Source organism: Mesoplodon mirus (assembly GCF_964341445.2).
Source record: "Mesoplodon mirus genome assembly, chromosome: 1".
Lineage (NCBI taxonomy): Eukaryota > Metazoa > Chordata > Mammalia > Artiodactyla > Ziphiidae > Mesoplodon > Mesoplodon mirus.
The window spans coordinates 52036368-52057706 of record NC_138976.1 but is presented as its reverse complement, the minus strand read 5'-3'; the positions used below and the strand labels follow the sequence as shown (position 1 = coordinate 52057706).

General features: G+C 40.3%; 1 protein-coding gene across 1 annotated transcript in view; it reads left to right on the top strand.

The window, feature by feature from the left end:
- Nucleotides 1–21339, top strand: part of TEK (TEK receptor tyrosine kinase) — a 107389-nt gene that overhangs the window by 23260 nt on the left and 62790 nt on the right. Inside the window, exon 2 of the mRNA XM_082618005.1 lies at nt 18067–18378. Coding sequence (XP_082474131.1) covers nt 18067–18378 — 312 coding nt within the window. The remainder of the gene's footprint in view (nt 1–18066; nt 18379–21339) is intronic.

The following is a 21339-nucleotide window of genomic DNA, read 5'->3' as shown; positions in this document are numbered from 1 at the left end:
CTTTTCCACAAGAGCTATTTTACTTCTTGTTTTACTCTCAGTTTTAGTTTCTAAATAGATTTTAGAGGCTTGCTGTTGTAGATTTTACCCACACCAAGGACCAGCTCTCAGAATTCTCATTTTCCTATTTTTAAGTTTATTAGTATTCTTATTTAGCTCTATTTTTTCTTTCTCCCTGACTTTCTTAAGTCTTGTTAGTTCTTTCACAAACGTTTCCTGAGTACATTTCTTGGTTTTTTAAATACTCATTAACAAGAAAAGTATTTAAAGCTATAAATTTGTCTCCAAAAGTAGTTTTGGACTCATTGTAGCAGTTTTGAAAGTAGGGTTCTTAACAAATCATGTGCTTTTTAGTTTTTTTTTTTTTTTTGAGAATTAATGATTATTTAGAATACTGTTTTATGATTTTTAGCGGGTTGATTTTCTTTTTTGTTGTTGTTCAATGATATGTTGTTAAACTTGATTTATTGTGTGTGGTGTGGGATTGTTTTGTTGTGATTTGGGATTATTGCAAAGACAGTTTCCCTTTGTTGGACTTCACTGAGGGGTGTGTGTGTATGTGTGTGTGTGTGTGTGTGTGTGTGTGTGTGTGTGTCTAGGATAGCATGAGTTACAGCAGGGCTGATATTCCACTGTGTTGTACTGGTTCATCTGTACCAGCTGTTAGAAGAGTGAAGTAATTCTGTGCCATCTGGTAAATAACTGCTGCTTGGGTCTCCTAAGTTCCCCTTGACCTGCTACTTTGGCCGCCTAGGTCACTCCCTCAGGACCTCTGGACCGCTTCACAATTCAGCAACTAAAGTGTTAATATCTGGCCCATCAGGGTCTTTCAGAACCTTTTCCACTACCCAGATCAGTGTTCATGGGCCCAGGTTGCTAAATATTTTGAATATCACCTCTGAGCCATGCCAAGCTTAAGTTAAGCAGGTTCGACTATACCTGTTTGATCTAAAAGATCTACAAATATAAAATAGTGCATGTAATTTCAGTTGCCCTTTCACTTCATAGACAGCTTGGGCCCTGTTCTGTGGCTTCTCATGCTCCAGTTGTGACCCCCGTGTTTGGAGGTAAATACTTTTTGTGCTGCCTGGTTCCTGAATACCAGCCAACTGCTTTATCTGGTTCTTATCCAAAGCAACAGTGATCTGTCCCAGTGCTGGAGGAAAACTTAGCTGTTATATTTGTGCATAGAAGATATACTTCCACATTATCCTTCATGACCGATTTAAAGGATTGTCAAGAGTAGTGTCATGTATACACAATTTTTACCTTTGCCACTGATCTTTAGAACTCTCACTCCTATTAAATGTGTTGCTCCATTGGATATACTCAATTTTGATAAGTACTGCAGGAGTGATTGGGGAAAAAAAAGACGAATTCCGTATTTTAATGTATAGAGTTATATATATCTGAAAGATAAATATATAACTACACATATGTCTAATTATTACTAAATTGTAGTTTGATTTTTAGTCAACTTCATTAGTCAAAACAATTTTTTAAATTAGTTAATTTATTTATTTTTGGCTGCGTTGGGTCTTCGTTTCTGTGTGAGGGCTTTCTCTAGTTGTGGCAAGCGGGGGCCACTCCTCATCGCGGCGTGCAGGCCTCTCACTATTGCGGCCTCTCTTGTTGCGGAGCACAGGCTCCAGACGTGCAGGCTCAGTAGTTGTGGCTCACAGGCCTAGTTGCTCCATGACACGTGGGATCTTCCCAGACCAGGGCTCGAACCCGTGTCCCCTGCATTAGCAGGCAGATTCTCAACCACTGCGCCACCAGGGAAGCCCCATTAGTCAAAATTTGAGAGAGGTATAAAGCACAGAACTATTGTGCTTTCCTCACATTCTTTTTGCTTTTACCAGTTTTTTTCTGTATTTGATTCTATATGATTTATAGCACAGTGATGCATAACCACTATGCTTTCATTATGGACTTTACTTTTTATCAGTGTAGGTGATAGGTTTTATCCCATTCCATGCCTTCTATCCACTTGGCTGAAACTAATACTGTTACCTTTGTTTTCTTCTCTTTCATCATTTTTTTCTTTTCATTTCTTGATAAGTTCTTTGCCCATATCTTTGTTAAGCATCATCTTGGAAGGTTTCATTTTTTCTGAGAGTATTTGTCATTCTATAGGTGATTTTAAATATCTTTAAATCACAGATAATATGTTTAATCTTAACATCTGACATTTGGTTTTGTACTTTGATTTTTTTTATACTTTCCTGCTGTTTCCTTTTAGTCTTTTATTTTTTCCTGTCATTTGCTTACTTGGTCTACATTTTGTTTACATTTATCTTCTCTAGTCATTTTTGACATATGCATCCTGTTTTTTATTTTATTAGTGGTTTACCCTTATGTTTTTAAAAACACTCTTTAACCTATACTTCTCTGTTTATAACAGTAAATAGTGAAACCATACTTTGAACATCAGTGTATCAGTGAGGAACTCAGCACATGTTAACTTTCTCTCCTCCTTCCTTTTCCCTTCAAATTCTTTGCCACCTTAATCTGGAATTTAAGATCCAAGTTACTTTTTACAGCATATATTTTTAATTTTAAGAGGAATTTCTGACATTAAAAATATTTTAACAATGAAAATTCATTTTCTCTATCTAATCCTATTGGTCTTTGTGGTTACTAGGTGCTGACAATAGGTAGATTGACAATCTTGGTTAGCACTGTAGGTATTTGCAATTCTCTCTCTCTTTTTTTTTCCCCCATGTCTTTAGGGGAAAGTTGAGAAAGGCTACATCAAAGGTGCTAGTCAGATGTCATTTTAAAGCTGAGATCCAGACTTCATTATTAAGATATACATTTCCATTTCATGATGTAGTTAATTAAATATCACCTCACATTTGGTGTATCTTAAATTCCTTCGTTTTCTTTCATTTTGTTCACTACAAAAAACAGGTGTAGTGGGTTTGAATTTTCAGTTACAACAGTCTGCCAATTTGAACTCCATTTTTTGAACTGTGCAAAATAATAGAACATAAATTCCTATTACCATTGAGATTTGAATTGAATCTTGGAAGAGATTAGAATTGAACCTTGGAAGAGATTAGAATTGAACAGATAAATATATGTAGGGAAGGTCATCCTCGGCAGAAGGAACAATGTCATCAACGGCTAGGAAAGGAAAGCCTGTAGAGCGTTTGGGGCTAAAGAGACAATGGCACCAAAATTTTGCAGGAGTTCAAGTGAGAGAGAATGAGGGCGTGAAAAGGAGTTGAATGTGAAAGATAGTACTGAGCTAGAATGGGCAGAATATGGTGATTATCCAACCACTGTAAACAGTGAGGGAGAGAGAGTTGTTGACAATAACTCAGAGTTTTCAAGCATCTGTGGTTAGAAAGATGGAGACGTCAGAGATCAGGAGAGAGAGAAGGTGAAGAGAGGGGAAGATGCCGAGTTCATTCTAGACATATCGCAGTTGAGACGCCTACCTAGGTGAGCAGGAGGCCTGTTTATAACCTGTTTTATAGCTGGGAAGAGGTTGGAACTAGAGACCGAGACTTGGAACAGGTGATAACTGAAGTCTTGGGAGTTGGTGAGATCACTGTGAAAACGGAAATGGAGTCTTCCATAGTGCTGGTCAAGCTATAATCTCTGGGCTAAGGCCATGGCCACTTGCTGAGTCTTGGCAAGGAAGATGAATGGGAAATTAGATCCAAAGGAAAACTTCTATTTGAGATTCATAGGCTTACACTTTTCTACTGGGATGATCAAGGTACTAAGGCAAATGTATACTCAGTCAAACAGTACATACATATGAAGAACCTACTGTGTCAGGCTCTCTATCAAGGAAAAGGAAGACATGAGTTCTAACACTGTTCCGGATGTTTTACATTTAAGATCTCATTTAGTCATCACTGTTGCTTATTTTGTCTAAGTCGGTTTCCTCATCTGTGATATGAGATATAAATGAATAATTCATATGGTCATTGTGAAAATGAGGTACAACAATGTATTTAAAGTATCCACAAGGTGGTAGGTCCTTAATAATTTATTGCTCTTATATTACGACTAATAATTTTAGGAATTATTTATGTGTAACTGACACACTGCTGTTGAAAAGCAGAACTAGCAAATACTTAATAGCAGTGATTTGCGAACTGTGCTTCTTAAAGAAATAGCCTGTCTAGGGAGGTGCCTGAGGAGCTGTGTCAAGGGTCGGGGGAGCAGGTACCAAGCTGGGCTCCTGTCTCCCTGACGAGACACAGGAAGTATGGTTTTATCTGGTTAATTCTCAGACCTCAACACAAAATTTCATTTACATAAAGGGAACGACTGAAACATGAATGATTCTTGAAACGCGTATAGACCTGAAGGTACAAGGGGAAGGAGTGGTTCTCAAACCCTGATAGAGCAGTAGCATGAGAAGACTCCCCACCAAGTTGTGGCTTCTGTAGATGGCTCAGTGGGGTGGTGGAGACCTGGGAGAATAAACACCCTGATCACACTCACCTACCACCCTCCTGTCTCCATCTGGATCCCCCTTGTAGCTGAACCCAGCGGGTCACAGGTAACCTCCCTGGCCCCAGAGCTGGGTGGAGGAGGTTGGAGAGCAGCTGGCAAAGGGCACCCCTTGTCAAAATGAAGAGAAGAAATGGAGCATGTCTTGGGCTTAGAAAGCGAGACTCTTACCCGAGGACATTTACATTTTATACTAACTTTGACTTGAAAATGGACCCAGCCTATGCCAAGAGTATCTGACACAAACATGTAATGAAATTCCCTCTTGGCTTTCATGTTTTTGGACTGTTTTCCCTCAAGTGACTGCACAGACAGGCTCTGTCTCCTTGCTGCCAGAAAAGTCTCAGTCGATCTTAGATTGTCTACTTGGGAAGATAAAGGAGGAGCTGTTTTCCTAAGCCATTAGTGATAAACTCCCAGGCAGCTGCTGTATGTAGGATCGTGGCCTGTCACACTGCCATGCCTACTAGATATCTGTGCAGTCTGTAAGACAACAGCCTCTGCCCTGTGGCATCTGGGAGGCTCCCCAGGGTGTGTGAGAGCATGAACCAAGCCTTGGAGGCTAAGCAAGTGTTCGCCAGTTGACGGGGAAATAAAAGAAGCATTGGAGGAGGGCTCATGCAATGCAGATAAGGAGTATGGCTTGTTCAGATTCCAAGGACGATTCCTTGAGAAGAGCTCCCAACATGTTTGGAATGTTGTCATTGCCACTGCGGCCCAAAGAGATGACACTAACTATGATACTCAGGGTTTCTCAAGAAACCTCTCTTAACAAAGACACATAGATTAGCACCTCTTGAGACATTCAGGCCTGCAGTTCGATAGGGGGAAAACTGACATAAATTTTATAGTTGGAATTCTACCTGGCAAATGCATCTGTAGTTTGGAAGTATGCAAGATTTTTTTTTTTTTGATGGAGGGGAGGGAATATGGTTTCACAAGCTGCTTCCCAAGTAGGAGACTTCCAATCACAGAAATAATTCAGGTAATGCCCAGAGGACAATAGATTCCAGAATTGTAATAAAGGAATTCCTAAACTAAATGAAATGAGACTAGAGGGTCCCTGAGCCCTCTTTCACTACTGAGTTAAGATCATGACCCCATTGGTTAGTCAGTGGTGGGGGTGATGCTTCAGAATGCAGAGCTACTGTCCTGCTCTAAGAGTAAAGTGAAGCAAAGTATAAGAACTATAGACTGTGCAGAGGGTCACTTTTTAAAAAATTTTTTATTGGAGTATAGTTCTCACTCTTATTTATTTTTTTAATCAATGTATTTATTTATTTATTTAATTTATTTTTGGCTGCGTCGGGTCTTTGTTGCTGTGCGTGGTCTTTTCCCTAGTTGCGGCGAGCAGGGGCTACTCTTTGTTGTGGTGCACGGGCTTCTCATTGCGGTGGCTTCTCTTGTTGCAGAGCACAGGCTCTAGGCACGCGGGCTTCAGTAGTTGTGGCACGTGGGCTCAGTAGTTGTGGCTCACGGGCTCTAGAGCGCAGGCTCAGTAGTTGTGGTGCACGGGCTTAGTTGCTCCGTGGCATCTTTCCGGACCAGGGCTCAGACCCATGTCCCCTGCATTGGCAGGCGGGTTCTTAACCACTGTGCCACCAGGGAAGTCCCTAGTTCTCACTTTGAAAGACGAGGAAGAAAATGTAAGGAAGGTTCTCTTGTCCAGGGACACAGCGGGAGGCCTTTGGGCTATGTCAGTGGTCTTCCCGAGGGTTAGCTGGCAGAGGCCCATGGAGTGATGGCTTGTGTCCATCTCTGAGTAGCCCCCTCATCTCTCTCTCCAAGGCTCCCTCCACACCACCAAGCTGGTTGTGAAACTGCTTTTCCAGAATCACTTGCATGTGCAGAGATTTGGTTTCCTGTTAAGGTCAGTCCTGTAAGAAAGGGGGCAGCAATCAAAGGATTTTAGAAGGAAACACAGGGAATCTTCCTTAGCTCATGATCAGCCTGTTTCCTGCTCATGTGGGTTTGAAGTGTGTGGGAGGGTGGTCACACAGCAGGACACAAAGCCATTAGAAGTTCTTCCTTCTTTGGGTGCCTTAGCTCCAAGATGACTTAAAAATTAAAAAATTAAAACCCTTCCTCTGGGGCTGACACAGACCATCTTTTCATACAGATTCACTTGATCAAACTGGCTTCATGTCATGCTAATACAAATAGCCCTTTACACAAATGTCAGTGATTTAGGGCTTCCCTGGTGGTGCAGTGGTTAAGAATCCGCCTGCCAATGCAGAGGACGTGAGTTTGATCCCTGGCCCGGGAAGATCCCACATGCCATGGAGCAACTAAGCCCGTGTGCCATAACTAATGAGCCTGTGCTCTAGATTATATAATATAAAATTAATATACAGTTAAGTTATGTTGTGTGTACAGCTTTATGAGTTTTAATGCAACTGCCACCACGTTAGAATAGAGAACAATTCCATCACCCCCTAAAATCTTTTTTGTGCTGCCCTTTTTAGTCACATCTCTCCTACTCCTAATCCCTGGCAACCACTCATCTGCTCTTCATCCTTATAGGCTTACCTTTTCCAGAATGTTATATAAAGGCATTCATACAGTATGTAGCTTTTTTATATTGGTTCTTTTACTCAGCATAATGCCATATTTTTGCAAGTATTAATAGTCTACCCCTTTTTATTTCTGAGTAGTATTCCATTGTCTGGATGTACAACGGCTGTTTATGCATTTGTCTGTTGAAGAACATTTGGGTTTCTCCAGTTAGGGGTGATTATGAATAAATGGAGCTGCTATAAACATTCACTGTATGAACATAAAGTTTCATTTCTGTAGGGTAAATACATAGAAGTGGGATTGCCGGGTGATGTGATAAATGTATATTTAACTTTATAAAAAAAGATTAAACCATTTTCCACAGTGACTGGACCATCCATTTTACATACCACCAGCAGTGATTGAGTTACAGTTGCTACACATTCTAGCTAGCACTTGGTGTTGTCAGGGTTTTTCTGAGCCTTTCTAATAGGTGTGCAGTGGTGTCTCACGTGGTTTTAATTAGCATTTTCCTAGTGGATAATGATACTGACCATCTTTCTGTGTACTTATTTGCCATCCACATATCTTCTTTGGTAAAGTGTCTCTAATCTTTTGCCCATTAAAAAAATTGAATTGTTTGTTTTCTTACTGTTAAGTTTTGAGAGTTTTAAGATATATTCTGGATGTAAGTTGTTTGTCAGCTATGTTTTCTCCCAGTCTGTAGTTTGTATTTTGATTTTAACAGTGCCTTTCATAGATCAAAGTTTGAAATTTTGATAAAATCCAATTTATCAATGTTTTTCTTTACAGATCACAGTTCTGGTGTCATAGCTAACAACTCACTGCCTAACTCCAACATCATGAAGATTTTTCTCCCATATCCCAAAAGTTTTGTATTTTTATATTTTACATGATCCATTTTCATTTAATTTTTGTACAAGGTGGGAGGTTTTAGTTTAGGGTTCTATTTTTTTTTTTTTTTGGCATATGGATGTCCAGTTGTTCTGACACTATTGTTGAAGAGAGTAATCTTTCTTCACTGAATTGTTAGAAGATACATTTTTGATATGAACCAGTGTAATATGTGTATAGTTTAATCATTAAAAGAGTGGGTTTTGAAATCAGTTTGCCTAAATTTGAATCTCAGTTCTACCACTAATTACTTGTATGACAATGACCAAGTATTTAACCTCTTTTTGTCTTAGTCTCCTTTTCTGTAAAATGAAGATAATCATAGTGCCTATTCCATAAGGTTCCACGAGGATTAAGTTATTACATGTTACACACATGGAAAAGTGCCTGACATATAATAAATGCTGAAATAGGGTTAGATTTTATGTAACTTTACAACTGTAGATTTGCAAACATGTCCCAGAAATGCATTTCCAAGGAATATTGGAAATATTGTGATCATTTTTTCCAATTTATTACAGTTGCCTATTTGTTTATCTTCCTCTGTGAATTACTACTGATTTATTAATTTATAGAATTTACTTATGTATTATACATATTAACTCTTTAAGTTTTATCTATAACAATATTTTTCCCATTTGGCCTTTTTATCAATTACACCAACGGTGTAGACCTTCCTGTTTATCTGCTAGCAATAGATATTATGACCCTCTCTATTGTTAGTTAATTTGATAGACAAATAATGAGATGTCCTTTTAGTTTGTGTTTCGAGATTTGTAGTCAAGTTAATTATCATTTCATATGGTAATTATTTTATCAGTTAATTTTTGTTGAGTAACAAGTCATCTGAAAACGTAATGGTGAAACAGCAAACATTTATTATATCTTAGATTCTGTGGGTCAGCTGGAAAGTTCTTTGATCTAGGGTGGATTGGCCGATCTCTGTAGTCAGCTGATGGCTTGGCTGGGGCTGGATGGTCTAGGATTGTTAATGCACGTATCTGGCAGTTGGTCTATTGGGCCTCAGCTGGAATGGCTCATGTCTGTATCATGTGGTCTCTCATCCTCCAGTAGATTAGTCTGGGCTTTTCCTCATGGTGGTCTCAGGGTCTAATAGAGCAGTAGGAGGGGCAGGCCCAGGGGAAAAGCGCTTTTAAAGCTTCTGTTTTTGTCACATTTGCTAATGTTTCATTGATCAAGGATAGTCTCATGGCCAAGCCTAGATTCAAGGGGTAAAGAAGTAGATTTCACTTCTCAATGGAAAGAAATGCAAATTATTGTGACCATTATATTTCAATCTACTGCAGTTGGCTGTTTATTTTATAAAAGATTTTGGAATTTTCTATAGTGCAATCTGTCAGTGTTTTCCTTTATGGATTTGTGTATATTCATGCCTTTGGATGACCAGACTGTAAGCTTCTTGAAGGCAGAAACCATATTTTATTCTTTTCTTCATCCACGGAAGGCAGCATAGGGCCCAGCTCATAGTACTTATTAAGTAAGTGCTTATTGAATAAATTCACTCATCGAAGACCAGGCTTGCTTGCTTGCTTATTTATTTATTTATTCCTTCATCAGCGATTATTGAATAGCTGTTATATGCCAGGCACTGTGCTAATTGTTAGAGATACAATAGTGGACAAAGGGCAAAATAGAATTCTCTTGTGGTGTTTAGAGTGAAACATTGTGACTGGTAATGGAACTTAGTGAGACATGGGTTCAAATTCTATTTGTCTGTTGCTGGGCATATTACAGAACATCTGTGAGTTTCTTTTTTTAACCTATAGAATGGAATATAAATCCCTTCCTTCAAGTGCACAAAGAATTCAAGCACACAAAGTTTGTAAAACACCTTGCATAGTACCTGTTACGTAGTCTATAATAAACAATGTTGTCTTTCTTCCGGACATGGTATAATCTGAAGCCTGCTGAGAACACTAGCCCTCTTTCTTTGTCAGTCTCTTAGAAATGATCATAGTCCTGAACTTCTCCCATTACAGACTCACTTCTTTGGTTTGCTCTTCTGATAGTTCTCAGAGTTGTCACTTTAAGCTATTCTTAAATTCTTATTCTTATTCTCTTTTTTGTGCAAGCAAATCAACCCAAATTGCCTTCCTTATTGGGATCTGGAGAACAGGGAACTTAGGAGTTAAAGAGCTTGTTGAATTCTGTCTTGGACGATAGAGATATTTGGTTGTGGGAATGAGTATGTACGTCTGTGCACATCTTTTGGCAGCAGAAGGGAGAAGGGAACTTGGCAGGTGATTGAAGCAGAAGAACCCAGAAAGAGAAGGTGGCCTGGCTCCAAAGATGGATTCCTCTCACACCAGATAAATTTGCTGGCAGTGGACAAATACGATTCAATTAGAGAGCATCCCTCTCTCGGGGCGAAATGATAAGAAAGATTATAAGGCAACATTGTAAGGCTTGCGGGGATTTATGAGGTGGGCAAACCTCATTTCTGGGAATTCCCACTCTCTCTGTCCTGTACCCTTCCCAGCTTTTTGGCTGCCTCTCCTCAATGTCTTTTCTCTCTTGGCCCAGTTTCTGCCAAGCTCCAGGATTCTTCAGGTACCATCCTGTCAAAATGATGAACATTCCAAATTCCCTCACATTAAAGGTTTGTCCATTTACCCTGCTACCCTGGGGTGACAGAAAAGGCCCTGGGGAGAAATTCACACTTGAGGGCTGGCTTTGCCATTAGCCTTTGTGTGACCCGTGGCCAGTCTCTTTTCCATGGGCCTCAGTTTGCCCTTTATAAAGTGTGAGGCTTGCACCAGGCAATCTCTAAAGTCTTTTCCAGTTTAAACAATCCTTGATTTGATGGTGCCATGCCTCCTCCAGCCCCACCTTACAGAAATGGAGTTTTGCATGTAAGTGTGCATATGTGCTGGGCATTTAGTGAAGTCTCACTCTGTGGATGTTGGGTCTACTCCTGTGTAAAATAAAAACTTGCTTGCTAACTGACTGGTGGCCATTCTGATGTTCTAACTAGAACGTGCGGCATTTATCCTGGATGGAAACTTTCTGGCGTTCACGGAGTGGGGGGGTGGGATGCTGTCTCCTCCAGCAGTTGGACGAGGGTCCTGTTTGTCAGGGGGGCGGGGATGGGAAATGGGCATGCCCTTGGGGTGAACAGGCTTGGCGCAACTCCTGAGTGAGAGCAGTTTGTTGTGAGAGAGACCCAGCCTAGTCATATCAAGGGTGTCCTTGTCTAACTCCCAACTGTGCATGTAAAAAGTTAGAAACTTCCTTTGGTTATTTCCACGCTTGTGCATGTTGGTATCTTTTGGTTAATTGCCCACTATCTTCTCGGAAGGAAATTTGAGGATGAAGTTATTGCTCAGAGACTTATTACATACATAAAAGTATCCTAGAAACAAACAAACAAACAAACAAAAGATTAAAATATTGGAAACATGCCTGGGAACGGGATTTCTTCTGGGAACACAAGAAGGGAGAGGAGACGCGAAAAATACTTTAACATAGAGTTGACACATAGAAATGGTGCCAGTAGTTCTTAGAATCCAATAAAAAGAAATTAGTGTCAACTTTAGGATGTTGACATTAACCAAGAGAGGACATTCTAGTGGTGAGTCCTATTAAACACTTACTCATTCTTCAAAATCCTGCTCAGTAGTTACCCTTTGGGGGAAAACTTTCCTGACTCTCTTCTCATATCCCTTTCGCTTTGTCCTGGTAATTCCAACTCTCCTTCAGGCCAAATGTCGCTTCCTCAGGGAGCCTTACCTGATTCATAAACCATTTCTCCTCTCTAGCCAAGTTTGATTAAGTTCACGGTTATGCTATCCCATAGCACCTTATAATTCTCTCTCATGGTACCTATCATGGTTCCAGTGTTATATTTATTTATGTGATTGGTTTGCCATATCTGTCTTCTACATTTGCCTGTAAATTACGTACGGGTTGAGATCAGATCTGTTTTATTCATTGTTGTGTCTTCAGGGTCAAATATAGTACCTTAGCACATGGGAGGTGCTCAGTAAATTTGTTAACGGATGAGTAGACATATAAATAATTTAATGAGTTGTTTTATTTTAACTGAAGAGAATTCTCCTTTTCTGGACACCATAAAAAATAACTAAACTAAAATCCAAACAGTTCCACCAAATAATCTTGGATAGTTTTGGGGATGTCTTTGCTTCTTTGCTCATTGTCAGGGCCTTGATTTCAGAAATGCTTTTGGCCAAGACCTTATCAGTTCATTGCCAATCCCCTGATTTCAAAAAGACTTTTGGCCAAGTTAGTGCTCATTGCCATTTTACATATTTAGACTCTAAGATATCTGCTGCTGTTGGGAAGGTGAGACAACCAAGGACACCTTGGAAAAATTTGAAACATAGTCAGTACTAAACTTCCAAGAAATCATACAGACAGTCGTTCCGAAGATGTGATGCCTTATTCCAAACACATATTAGTGAAACTCCACCCAACACCACAATTCTGCGGTAATAAGAAGCACAAGGGAATAGCCACACTCTGCAGTAATTTAACCTGCTTTTTCCGCTTAGCTGGCAAGTGCTTCAAAGGTTGGGGAGCTGTGTTAATCAGAACTTGCCTCTGCAGCTGTGCTGAACTTGAATGTGGATGGAGGGGCACAGCAGACTAATTGGAGTCAGCACCTTGTGAGGCAGGGACATGTATTTTCATTGATACTTATTCATTTAACCTTTCATTTTCTTCATCTGTAAAAGTAAAATTGTTAAAAGTGATGACCTTTGAGGTTTTATATGTTTTATTTAAGCAAATTCCTTTCTCCCAAATGAAAATTTATGTGGAGCCGAAATATAAAACAAACAGATGAAAGTTGAGCTGCTCAGTGAGAGTGTGTGTGATTGGCTGTCATCCAAGCTTCTCATTAGGGGCTTTTCCAGGTAGGACCTTAGCAGAATCAGAAGTCCTTATAGGGTTTTTTTGTGTGTGTGTTTTCTAAGAAGGAGTTACGTGACTCAGTCCCAGGTCTGTCGTGACTGCCTGGCTCCGTTTTATTTTTGGTCCCTGTCAGCCACACCTGGTCCATTTTCTATATTCTTTCTTAGGGGATTTCTCTTATTTTTACGTTTCCTCAGGGGGTGTTATTTTAGTTTTACAGAAGCAATACTGAGTATAAGAAAATCTATATGCAGGGACTTCCCTGGTGCTCCAGTGGTAAAGAATTCACCTTCCAGTGCAGGGGACGTGGGTTCGATCCCTGGTTAGGGAACTAAGATCCCACATGCTGCGGGGCAACTAAGTCCACGCACCACAACTACTGAGCTGGCGCGCCTCAATGAGAGAGAGAAAACCCACACACCACAACTAAAGAGAAGCCTGCGCGCCACAACTAGAGAGGAGCCTGTGCGCCTCAATGAAGATCCTGCGTGCCGCAACTAGGACCCAATGAAGCCAAAAAAAAAAAAAAAGAAAAAAAGCTACTAAAGTTAAAAAAGAAAGAAAATCTATACTCAAAAAGAAGATTTAAGCAGCATTTTGTGTTCACCACAATGAGATTTAGTGAGAAAATGTTACTGCAAAATGTTAGATGCTGTTCAGTACAGCACACAGAAAACATAATGAGCAGAACAATGTTGTAGGATATTGTTATGCTTCAACTGTGATGAACAGTCATTTGTTAACCCAATGGATGCTGTGCTACATTGGCCAGTATCTCCTTACAAACAAGAGACACTTTTATGCAAATATTGAAAAGTGTTTGTGAGATCTTTGCTGAGGAAAAGTAATATCAATCCCCAAAGCACGTTAAGATGTATGAAATTCCATATGCGTCTTACTTACAGCAGACTCTTAGTCTTGATGTTAGAAGTGTGAATTGAACTAATTAATGAATTTGATTCAAGCTCTTCAGGCTGTGGTTGTGGTGAAACAACTCAAAACTGGTCTGCAGTAGCACTTGGAGAGGATAGTTTTGTAGTGGAAGAAAAGGTGTTGGTTTGGGGACGGATAGCTGTGCAAGCCCAGGTGGGCTCTGTCTCTTGGCATTTATTCTCAGGAAAATGTCCCCAATAGCAGATTCCTGGGTAGCATCAGTCACGCAGTAGCAGTTACACCTTTCACTGTGCCAGTAGCAGAACCCTTTTGAGAAGCCACAGGCTAAAATTGTACCTGTGGCAGGAGGGCCTCTGCTTCTTTCTTCTTTTTGAAAGGTGAAGTTTGACCACTCTCCTCCTCCCTTTTCTTATATTTTATTTTAACCAATTTTTTTTTCAGCATTGTGGAGTGATGTCACATTTTCTATTACTAGTCCAAAGTTGAGAGAAAAAGAAAATGCGTTATATGGATGTGATCCAAAAAGATTTGGAGTGAGTGTAGGGATAAATGATGAGAGACATATATATTTCTCTGGTTCTAGATTCCCTTACAAATGCACCCTTTTAAGGGAAGAGCAGTTAACATTTACTTTTTTACATTTAATTTTTATGTGTAGATAATATTCCAATGGTTCAAAAGCATTGTATACATTACGTATACAGTGAAAAGTGTTCCTCCCATCATTGTCCCCCCAATGACCTCATTCTCCCCTAATGGGTCACCCTTGTTCTTAGCTTCCTGTATCACCTTCCAGAAATTCCCTGGAGCATATGCAAACAAGAACAAATACTGATTCTTGTTTTAGGAAAGCTAAACAGATGATTTTTAAAATTCATTCCAGGAACGTGGTAACTATTTCTTCCTGTATCTAAAACTCATGTACAAAATTCTTCTGATATTTTAGTGTAAGTGGCAGTACAAAGGTCAGAGAACTCATGGGTGGAAGAGTGCTTCCTGAAACTGACATGCTGAATAAGGGTAGCAAAGTGTAGTCAGATCCAGACTCTCAGAGTATACAGTTTCCCTTTCTATCCCTGAAAGTAAAGGGAGAGAGCTGGGAGGAACAAAAGGAAAAAGAAACGAGACCCATACCTAGAAATAATTTACAGATGCAGTGTGGTTGTCTTTTCAAATCAACTGCTTTTTCTATTATTTCCTAAAGTCATGAAATAAACCACAGCCAGTGCTAATGCAGTTTGGTGAGTTCAGAGCAGAGCCCTTGGTTTTGGCAAATCACTCAGCTGGCCCTAGAAATGGGGGTGGATCCCACCGGAGCTGAAAGAATTACAGTGTTTCCTTCCTCTTGATGACTCTCTCTGGGAACATGCCTGGAAGGAGTGAGTGTGGGAGATGAGGTGGTGCTTACTCAGAGGCAGGGCTGGATGTGTGTGTGTGTGTGTGTGTGTACGGGTAACTGTGCTGTGGTGTTATTTTTGGAGGCTGTAATTCCACAGCTAGGTTTCCTAGCTCATTCTCTCTTGTGATGCTTTTCTTATCCTAACCTCTGTTCCCTCTCTTGAAATCCTAAAGTTAAACCAATGAGTCTAGAAGCAAGATAGATGCTTGAGGGTCAGGCTTGGGAACCCATTCTACTCAAGATTTCTTCCCTCAGCATACTGAGTTAATATTACAAGAAAAATATTGCAACACCCACTCCTACTTACATTAAGACTTGACTTTGAAATTCTTCCTAGTGAATCAGATAAAAATGTAGCTCCTAATAGGATCATCCTCAAAACATCACTGTATACATCAAACATTGGCAAATGCTATCAAAAAAAAAATTGTATGAGGACTTCATGGCAGGCACAGTGCTTGGCATAAGTAGGTCTGGTAAATGAATACCAGTCAGCTCCAAATCCTCAGCAACCACTGATCACCTTTCTATAGCATTTTGTAAAAGCGTAACATTTGCTTTCCCCCTCATGAACTCAGTAATTATCAAAACAATCTTTTAAATATGGGCAAAGGGGTCAGTTTAGACTCAGAAGAGCACTTTCATTTTTTAAAAAAAATTTATTGAAGTATAGTTGATTTACAATGTTGTGTTAATTTCTGCTGTACAGCGAAGTGATTCGGTTATACATATATATATTCTTTTTCATATTCTTTTCCATTATGGTTTATCACAGGATATTGAATATAGTTCCCTGTGCTATACAGTAGGACCTTGTTGTTTATCCATCCTGTATATAGTAGTTTGCATCTGCTAACCTCAAACTCCCAATCCTTCCCTTTCCCACCGCCCCTCCCCCTTGGCAACCACAAGTCTGTTTCTGTTTCATAGACTGGTTCATTTGGGTCATATTTCAGATTCCACATATAAGTGATATCATATGGTATTTGTCTCTTTCTCAGTTACTTCACTTAATATGATAATCTCTAGGTCTATCCATGTTGCTGCAAACGGCATGATTTCATTTTTTATGGCTGAGCAATATTCCATGGGGTGTGTGTATATATATATCACATCTTCTTTATCCATTCATCTGTCAGTGGACATTTAGGTTTTTTCCATGTCTTGGCTATTGTAAATAGGAGAGAACTTTCATTTTTAACTTCATTTTTCAACAAGTGGGAGCCAAGTGAATTGGTGAAATTGAATTAGATCTGGTATAAAATGTGTCCATCTGTCCATCCATCCATCTAGCCAACAAATATTTATTAAGTCCTCTATATGCTGAGAATAGGTAGAATATTCATATGTAAATCATTGCAAATAAAACAGCTTCAATTGTCATCCTAATGGAATGTATCATCTAGGAGGAGAGAGATCAAATAAAATAATCACAGATTGTGGTAATCTTTATGAAGGAAACAAATAGGAGGCTGAATTGAGGGTGGTGGGATGAGAGTGTGTAGATATTGTAGATAAGACAGGTAAAGAAGATCTCCACAAGATAGGCATTTAAGCTAAGACTCCAAAGGATGAGAGAAATTAGCCATGAAAAGTATGGAAAAGAGCGGAAAAGAGCATTCCAGGCATAGGGATCAGAATGTCCAAAGGTTTTGAGGTAGGAAAGGGCATGGTATAGCTAAGGAACTGAAAGACCAGTGAGAATTTGAATTCCAGCTCTGACTTCAATAGCTGTGGAAGATAGAATAAGCCACTCAATCTTTTGAGCCCTAATTTCTTTCTATTTAAAAATGAGATAATGGTGCATACTCCCAGGAGAGAATTTGATGAATATTAAATGAGATAACATGGAACCTACTTGAATCACTTTACATCTACATAAAGGTCCCTGAGACTCCAGTAGCCCTCATCACCCGCTGTGCTTGACCTTTCTAGTCTCCTGATCATTTTACGTAGACTTGAGAATCAACCATCACTGGAGCCAGAAAACAACCTACATCCCTGGTATTTCCATATTCACCAAGAGGAGAGAATAGCCACAGATTCCATTTGCTTATCTTTGAAACTTTGGAAATGAGAAGAGAAGGGGAAAGAGGGAGAGGGAGAGAGAGAGAGAGAAAGTGAAATGAGAGGGTTTTCTTTTTGTAAACGTGCTTTATCACTTAGGAAATAAATCTTAAAAGTCAGGTAGCATTTTCTTTTTACATTTGGGAAGATTTGAGGTTTGGGGCTAGGTGTTCAGAAAACAGAATAAAGAGAAATGAAATAACGGTCATTGAGTACCCTGTATATTGCAGACACAGTGCTTGGCAGGTTATGTAGTTTACCTCACTTAATCTTTACAAGAATTCTGCAAGACAGGTCTTATTAGGCTCATTTCAAAGATGAGGGTCAGAGGGAAATGTAGACTTCACTCAGTCCCTCTCTTACCTTGTGGAATTTAATATGGAATCAGGCAATACTTTGATAATGATGAGAGTCTATAAAGTTAGCATATGGTGTATGTCATTGACATATTTATTTAGAATAGTTTATTATTGGGATAGAACCACATTATCATTAATTGATCAATAATTAATGATAAATAATGATAATTATTTATTCAGTTCATGATAATGATAATAATGCCATTATCATGAATGTGTCTCAATTCAGCAAACACTGAATACTTAACTATGTCTCAGGCACTGTAGTGTGTAAAGACAGCTAGTGCACATCTTGTTTTGGGAATGGAGAATAACTGATAGTCCATTACAGCTAGGGTGTGCAATGGGGCAGGAGTGGTTAGCAGGGTCTAGGTGATGCAGAGTCTTGATGCCATGCTAAAGAGTTTTGGATTTTGTCCAATGAGAGATAGGCACATGATCAGAGTAGCATTTTAGAAAGACTGCTCACACAGTTATTTTTAGACAAGGTTTTGTAAACACCACCTTATCCTGTGGGGCCATGTTAATAACCTTCCTCATACATTATGTTCCCTCTTTTCCTTTTAGCAACAGTGGACGGTGCCATGGACCTGATCTTGATCAATTCCCTACCTCTCGTGTCTGACGCTGAGACATCCCTCACCTGCATCGCCTCTGGATGGCATCCCCATGAGCCCATCATCATAGGAAGGGACTTTGAAGCCTTAATGAACCAGCACCAGGATCCACTGGAAGTTACTCAAGATGCAACCAGAGAATGGGCTAAAAAAGTTGTTTGGAAGAGAGAAAAGGCCAGTAAAATCAATGGTGCTTATTTCTGTGAAGGGCGAGTTCGAGGAGAGGCAATAAGGATACGGACCATGAAGATGCGCCAACAAGGTAACATGCCCTTTGGTTGTGGGCAGGTGAGGTCCACTGAGCCACAGACACCCGCCCCTTGTCTTGGCAGCTGCTCACTCAGGCTGGGTATGAGCTGCCTGAGAGCATTAGAGATAAGAGATCATCTAGTCCAACTCCCTCACATACAATCCTTTCACTAGACCTTGTGCCTAGTTCATGAGATGAAATGAAATATATCACATGTTCTACTAAGGGCTCCATGGTCCTGATGGAGATATGAACATGTTACGTGTATATAATATGATTCACAGCAATGAAGACAAGTGTCCACCACCAAACTATGGGCTATTTGGAGTTTTCTCATTGATTTTTCATTTGATTCCTTATTTGTTTTCTTGGCCTCTGAGTATTCTTAATGGAAGTTAATGTTTTCAGAGGAAAAATAAGGTAGAAATAAAAAATTAAGGGAAACATCTCTCAATTTAATTAGTTACTTGGTATAGTGGTTATCTATTGACATAGTAATGCTGTGTAACACACAACCAAAACCACGGTGATAAGATGTACACGGTGATATACAGTGATAAGCCTTCATAGCTTGTGAGCCTAAGTCAGCTGGGTTGATAGGTGGCTGATCTTGACTGGGCAGCTTTCTCATGTGTATGGATATTGGCTTATTAGGTTGGCCTTGGTTGGGCTACCTTGGCTCTGTTCCACGTGACTGTTATCTGTTAGCAGGCTAATGTAGATATGTTCTCATGGAGACAGCAGGGGTGCAAGAGAACAAGCAGAAACACACGCGGCTTCTTGAAACCTAGCCTTAGTACTGTATACTCTCACTTCTGCCTCACTTTTATCGCCCAAAGCAAGTTGAACAGCTGAGCCTAAAGTCAGAATGGGAGGGTATTACACAATTACATGGCCAAGAGTATGGATACAGGGAGGGATGAAGAATTGGGGCCCTTTTTTTCAGGCTACATGATTTAATTTTAGAAGTTGAGTACCCAGGCCCAGCTCACAGAACACCAGAACTTTTGAAGGAGGACCTTGAGAGCCTTCTGTAAAGGAAGAGTATTACTCCTTTCTATGCCTCACAAAGCAGTGATGTGATGGAACCTTTCTCCCAAAATAGAAGTGGGTCCTAAGCTGTATCTTTAGGCCAGTCCACCACACTCATGGCAGTTGGAGGAAATGTCATTGTAAACATTATTTAATGACTCTGTTCTGCCCTAAGGCTCCCAAGCGTGGACAGGCAGGTAGACTTCTGGTGCTCTTGATGCTGTCTACTGGGAAGAAGGTACAGATTCCAGCAGAAATGACCTCTCCTTGTTCTGATGGAAATGATCTGGCCCCTCACCCTCAGTCCCTTTCTCTGGGTTGGTTATAACTAAAATGAAGGGGTCCTCACCAAATTAACATCATCATAACCACACGAGACTGTGGCCTGAGGATGTGTCATTTCATGAGACAATGACATTGTGAGCTCTTTAGGATTTGATTTTTAATTGTAAAACTGATCCAGATAAATAATGCACCTCTGCACATTTCTGATTGTCAGCTTTTTTTTATTAGTCTCTGCTTTACAACAAAGTGAATCAGTCATACATATACATCTGTTCCCACATCCCCTCCCTCCTGCATCTCCCTCCCTCCCACCCTCCCCATCCCACCCCTCCAGGAGGCCACAAAGCACCGAGCCGATCCCCCCGCGCCATGCGGCCACCCCCCACCATCCATCCACCCCACGCCCGGCAGTGTATACACGTCCATGCCTCTTCCCCGCCCCGTCACAGCCCAGCCCCCCATATCCCGAAGCCCACCCCCAGTAGGTCTGTGTCTCTATTCCTGTTTTACCCCTAAGTTCTTCATGACATTTTTTTTCTTAAATTCCATATATACGTGTTAGCATATGGTATTTGTCTTTCTCTTTCTGACTTAATTCACTCTGTATGACAGACTCTAGGTCTATCCACCTCATTACAAATAGCTCAGTTTCGTTTCTTTTTATGGCTGAGTAATATTCCATTGTATATATGTGCCACATCTTCTTTATCCATTCATCCGATGATGGACACTTAGGTTGTTTCCATCTCCGGGCTATTGTGAATCGAGCTGCAATGAACATTTTGGTACATGTCTCTTTTTGAATTATGGTGTTCTCAGGGTATATGCCTAGTAGTGGGATTGCTGGGTCATATGGTAGTTCTATTTTTAGTTTTTTAAGTAACCTCCATACTGTTCTCCATAGCGGCTGTACCAATCCACATACCAATCCCACCAGCAGTGCAAGAGTGTTCCCTTTTCTCCACGCCCTCTCCAGCATTTATTGTTTCTAGATTTCTTGATGATGGCCATTCTGATTGGTGTGAGATGATATCTCATTGTAGTTTTTTTTTTTTTTTTTTTTTTCTTTTTTTTTTGCGGTATGCGGGCCTCTCACTGTTGTGGCCTTCCCCGTTGCGGAGCACAGGCTCCGGATGCGCAGGCCCAGCGGCCATGGCTCACGGGCCCAGCCGCTCCGCGGCATATGGGATCCTCCCAGACCGGGGCACGAACCCGTATCCCCTGCATCGGCAGGCGGACTCTCAACCACTGCGCCACCAGGGAGGCCCTCATTGTAGTTTTGATTTGCATTTCTCTAATGATTAATGATGTTGAGCATTCTTTCATGTGTTTGTTGGCAGTCTGTATATCTTCTTTGGAGAAATGCCTATTTAAGTCTTCTGCCCATTTTTGGATTGGGTTGTTTGTTTTTTTGCTATTGAGCTGCATGGGCTGTTTATAAATTTTGGAGATTAATCCTTTGTCAGTTGCTTCATTTGCAAATATTTTCTCCCATTCTGAGGGTTGTCTTTTGGTCTTGTTTATGGTTTCCTTTGCTGTGCAAAAGCTTTGAAGTTTCATTAGGTCCCATTTGTTTATCTTTGTTTTTATTTCCATTTCTCTAGGAGGTGGGTCCAAAAGGATCTTGCTGTGATTTATGTCATAGAGTGTTCTGCC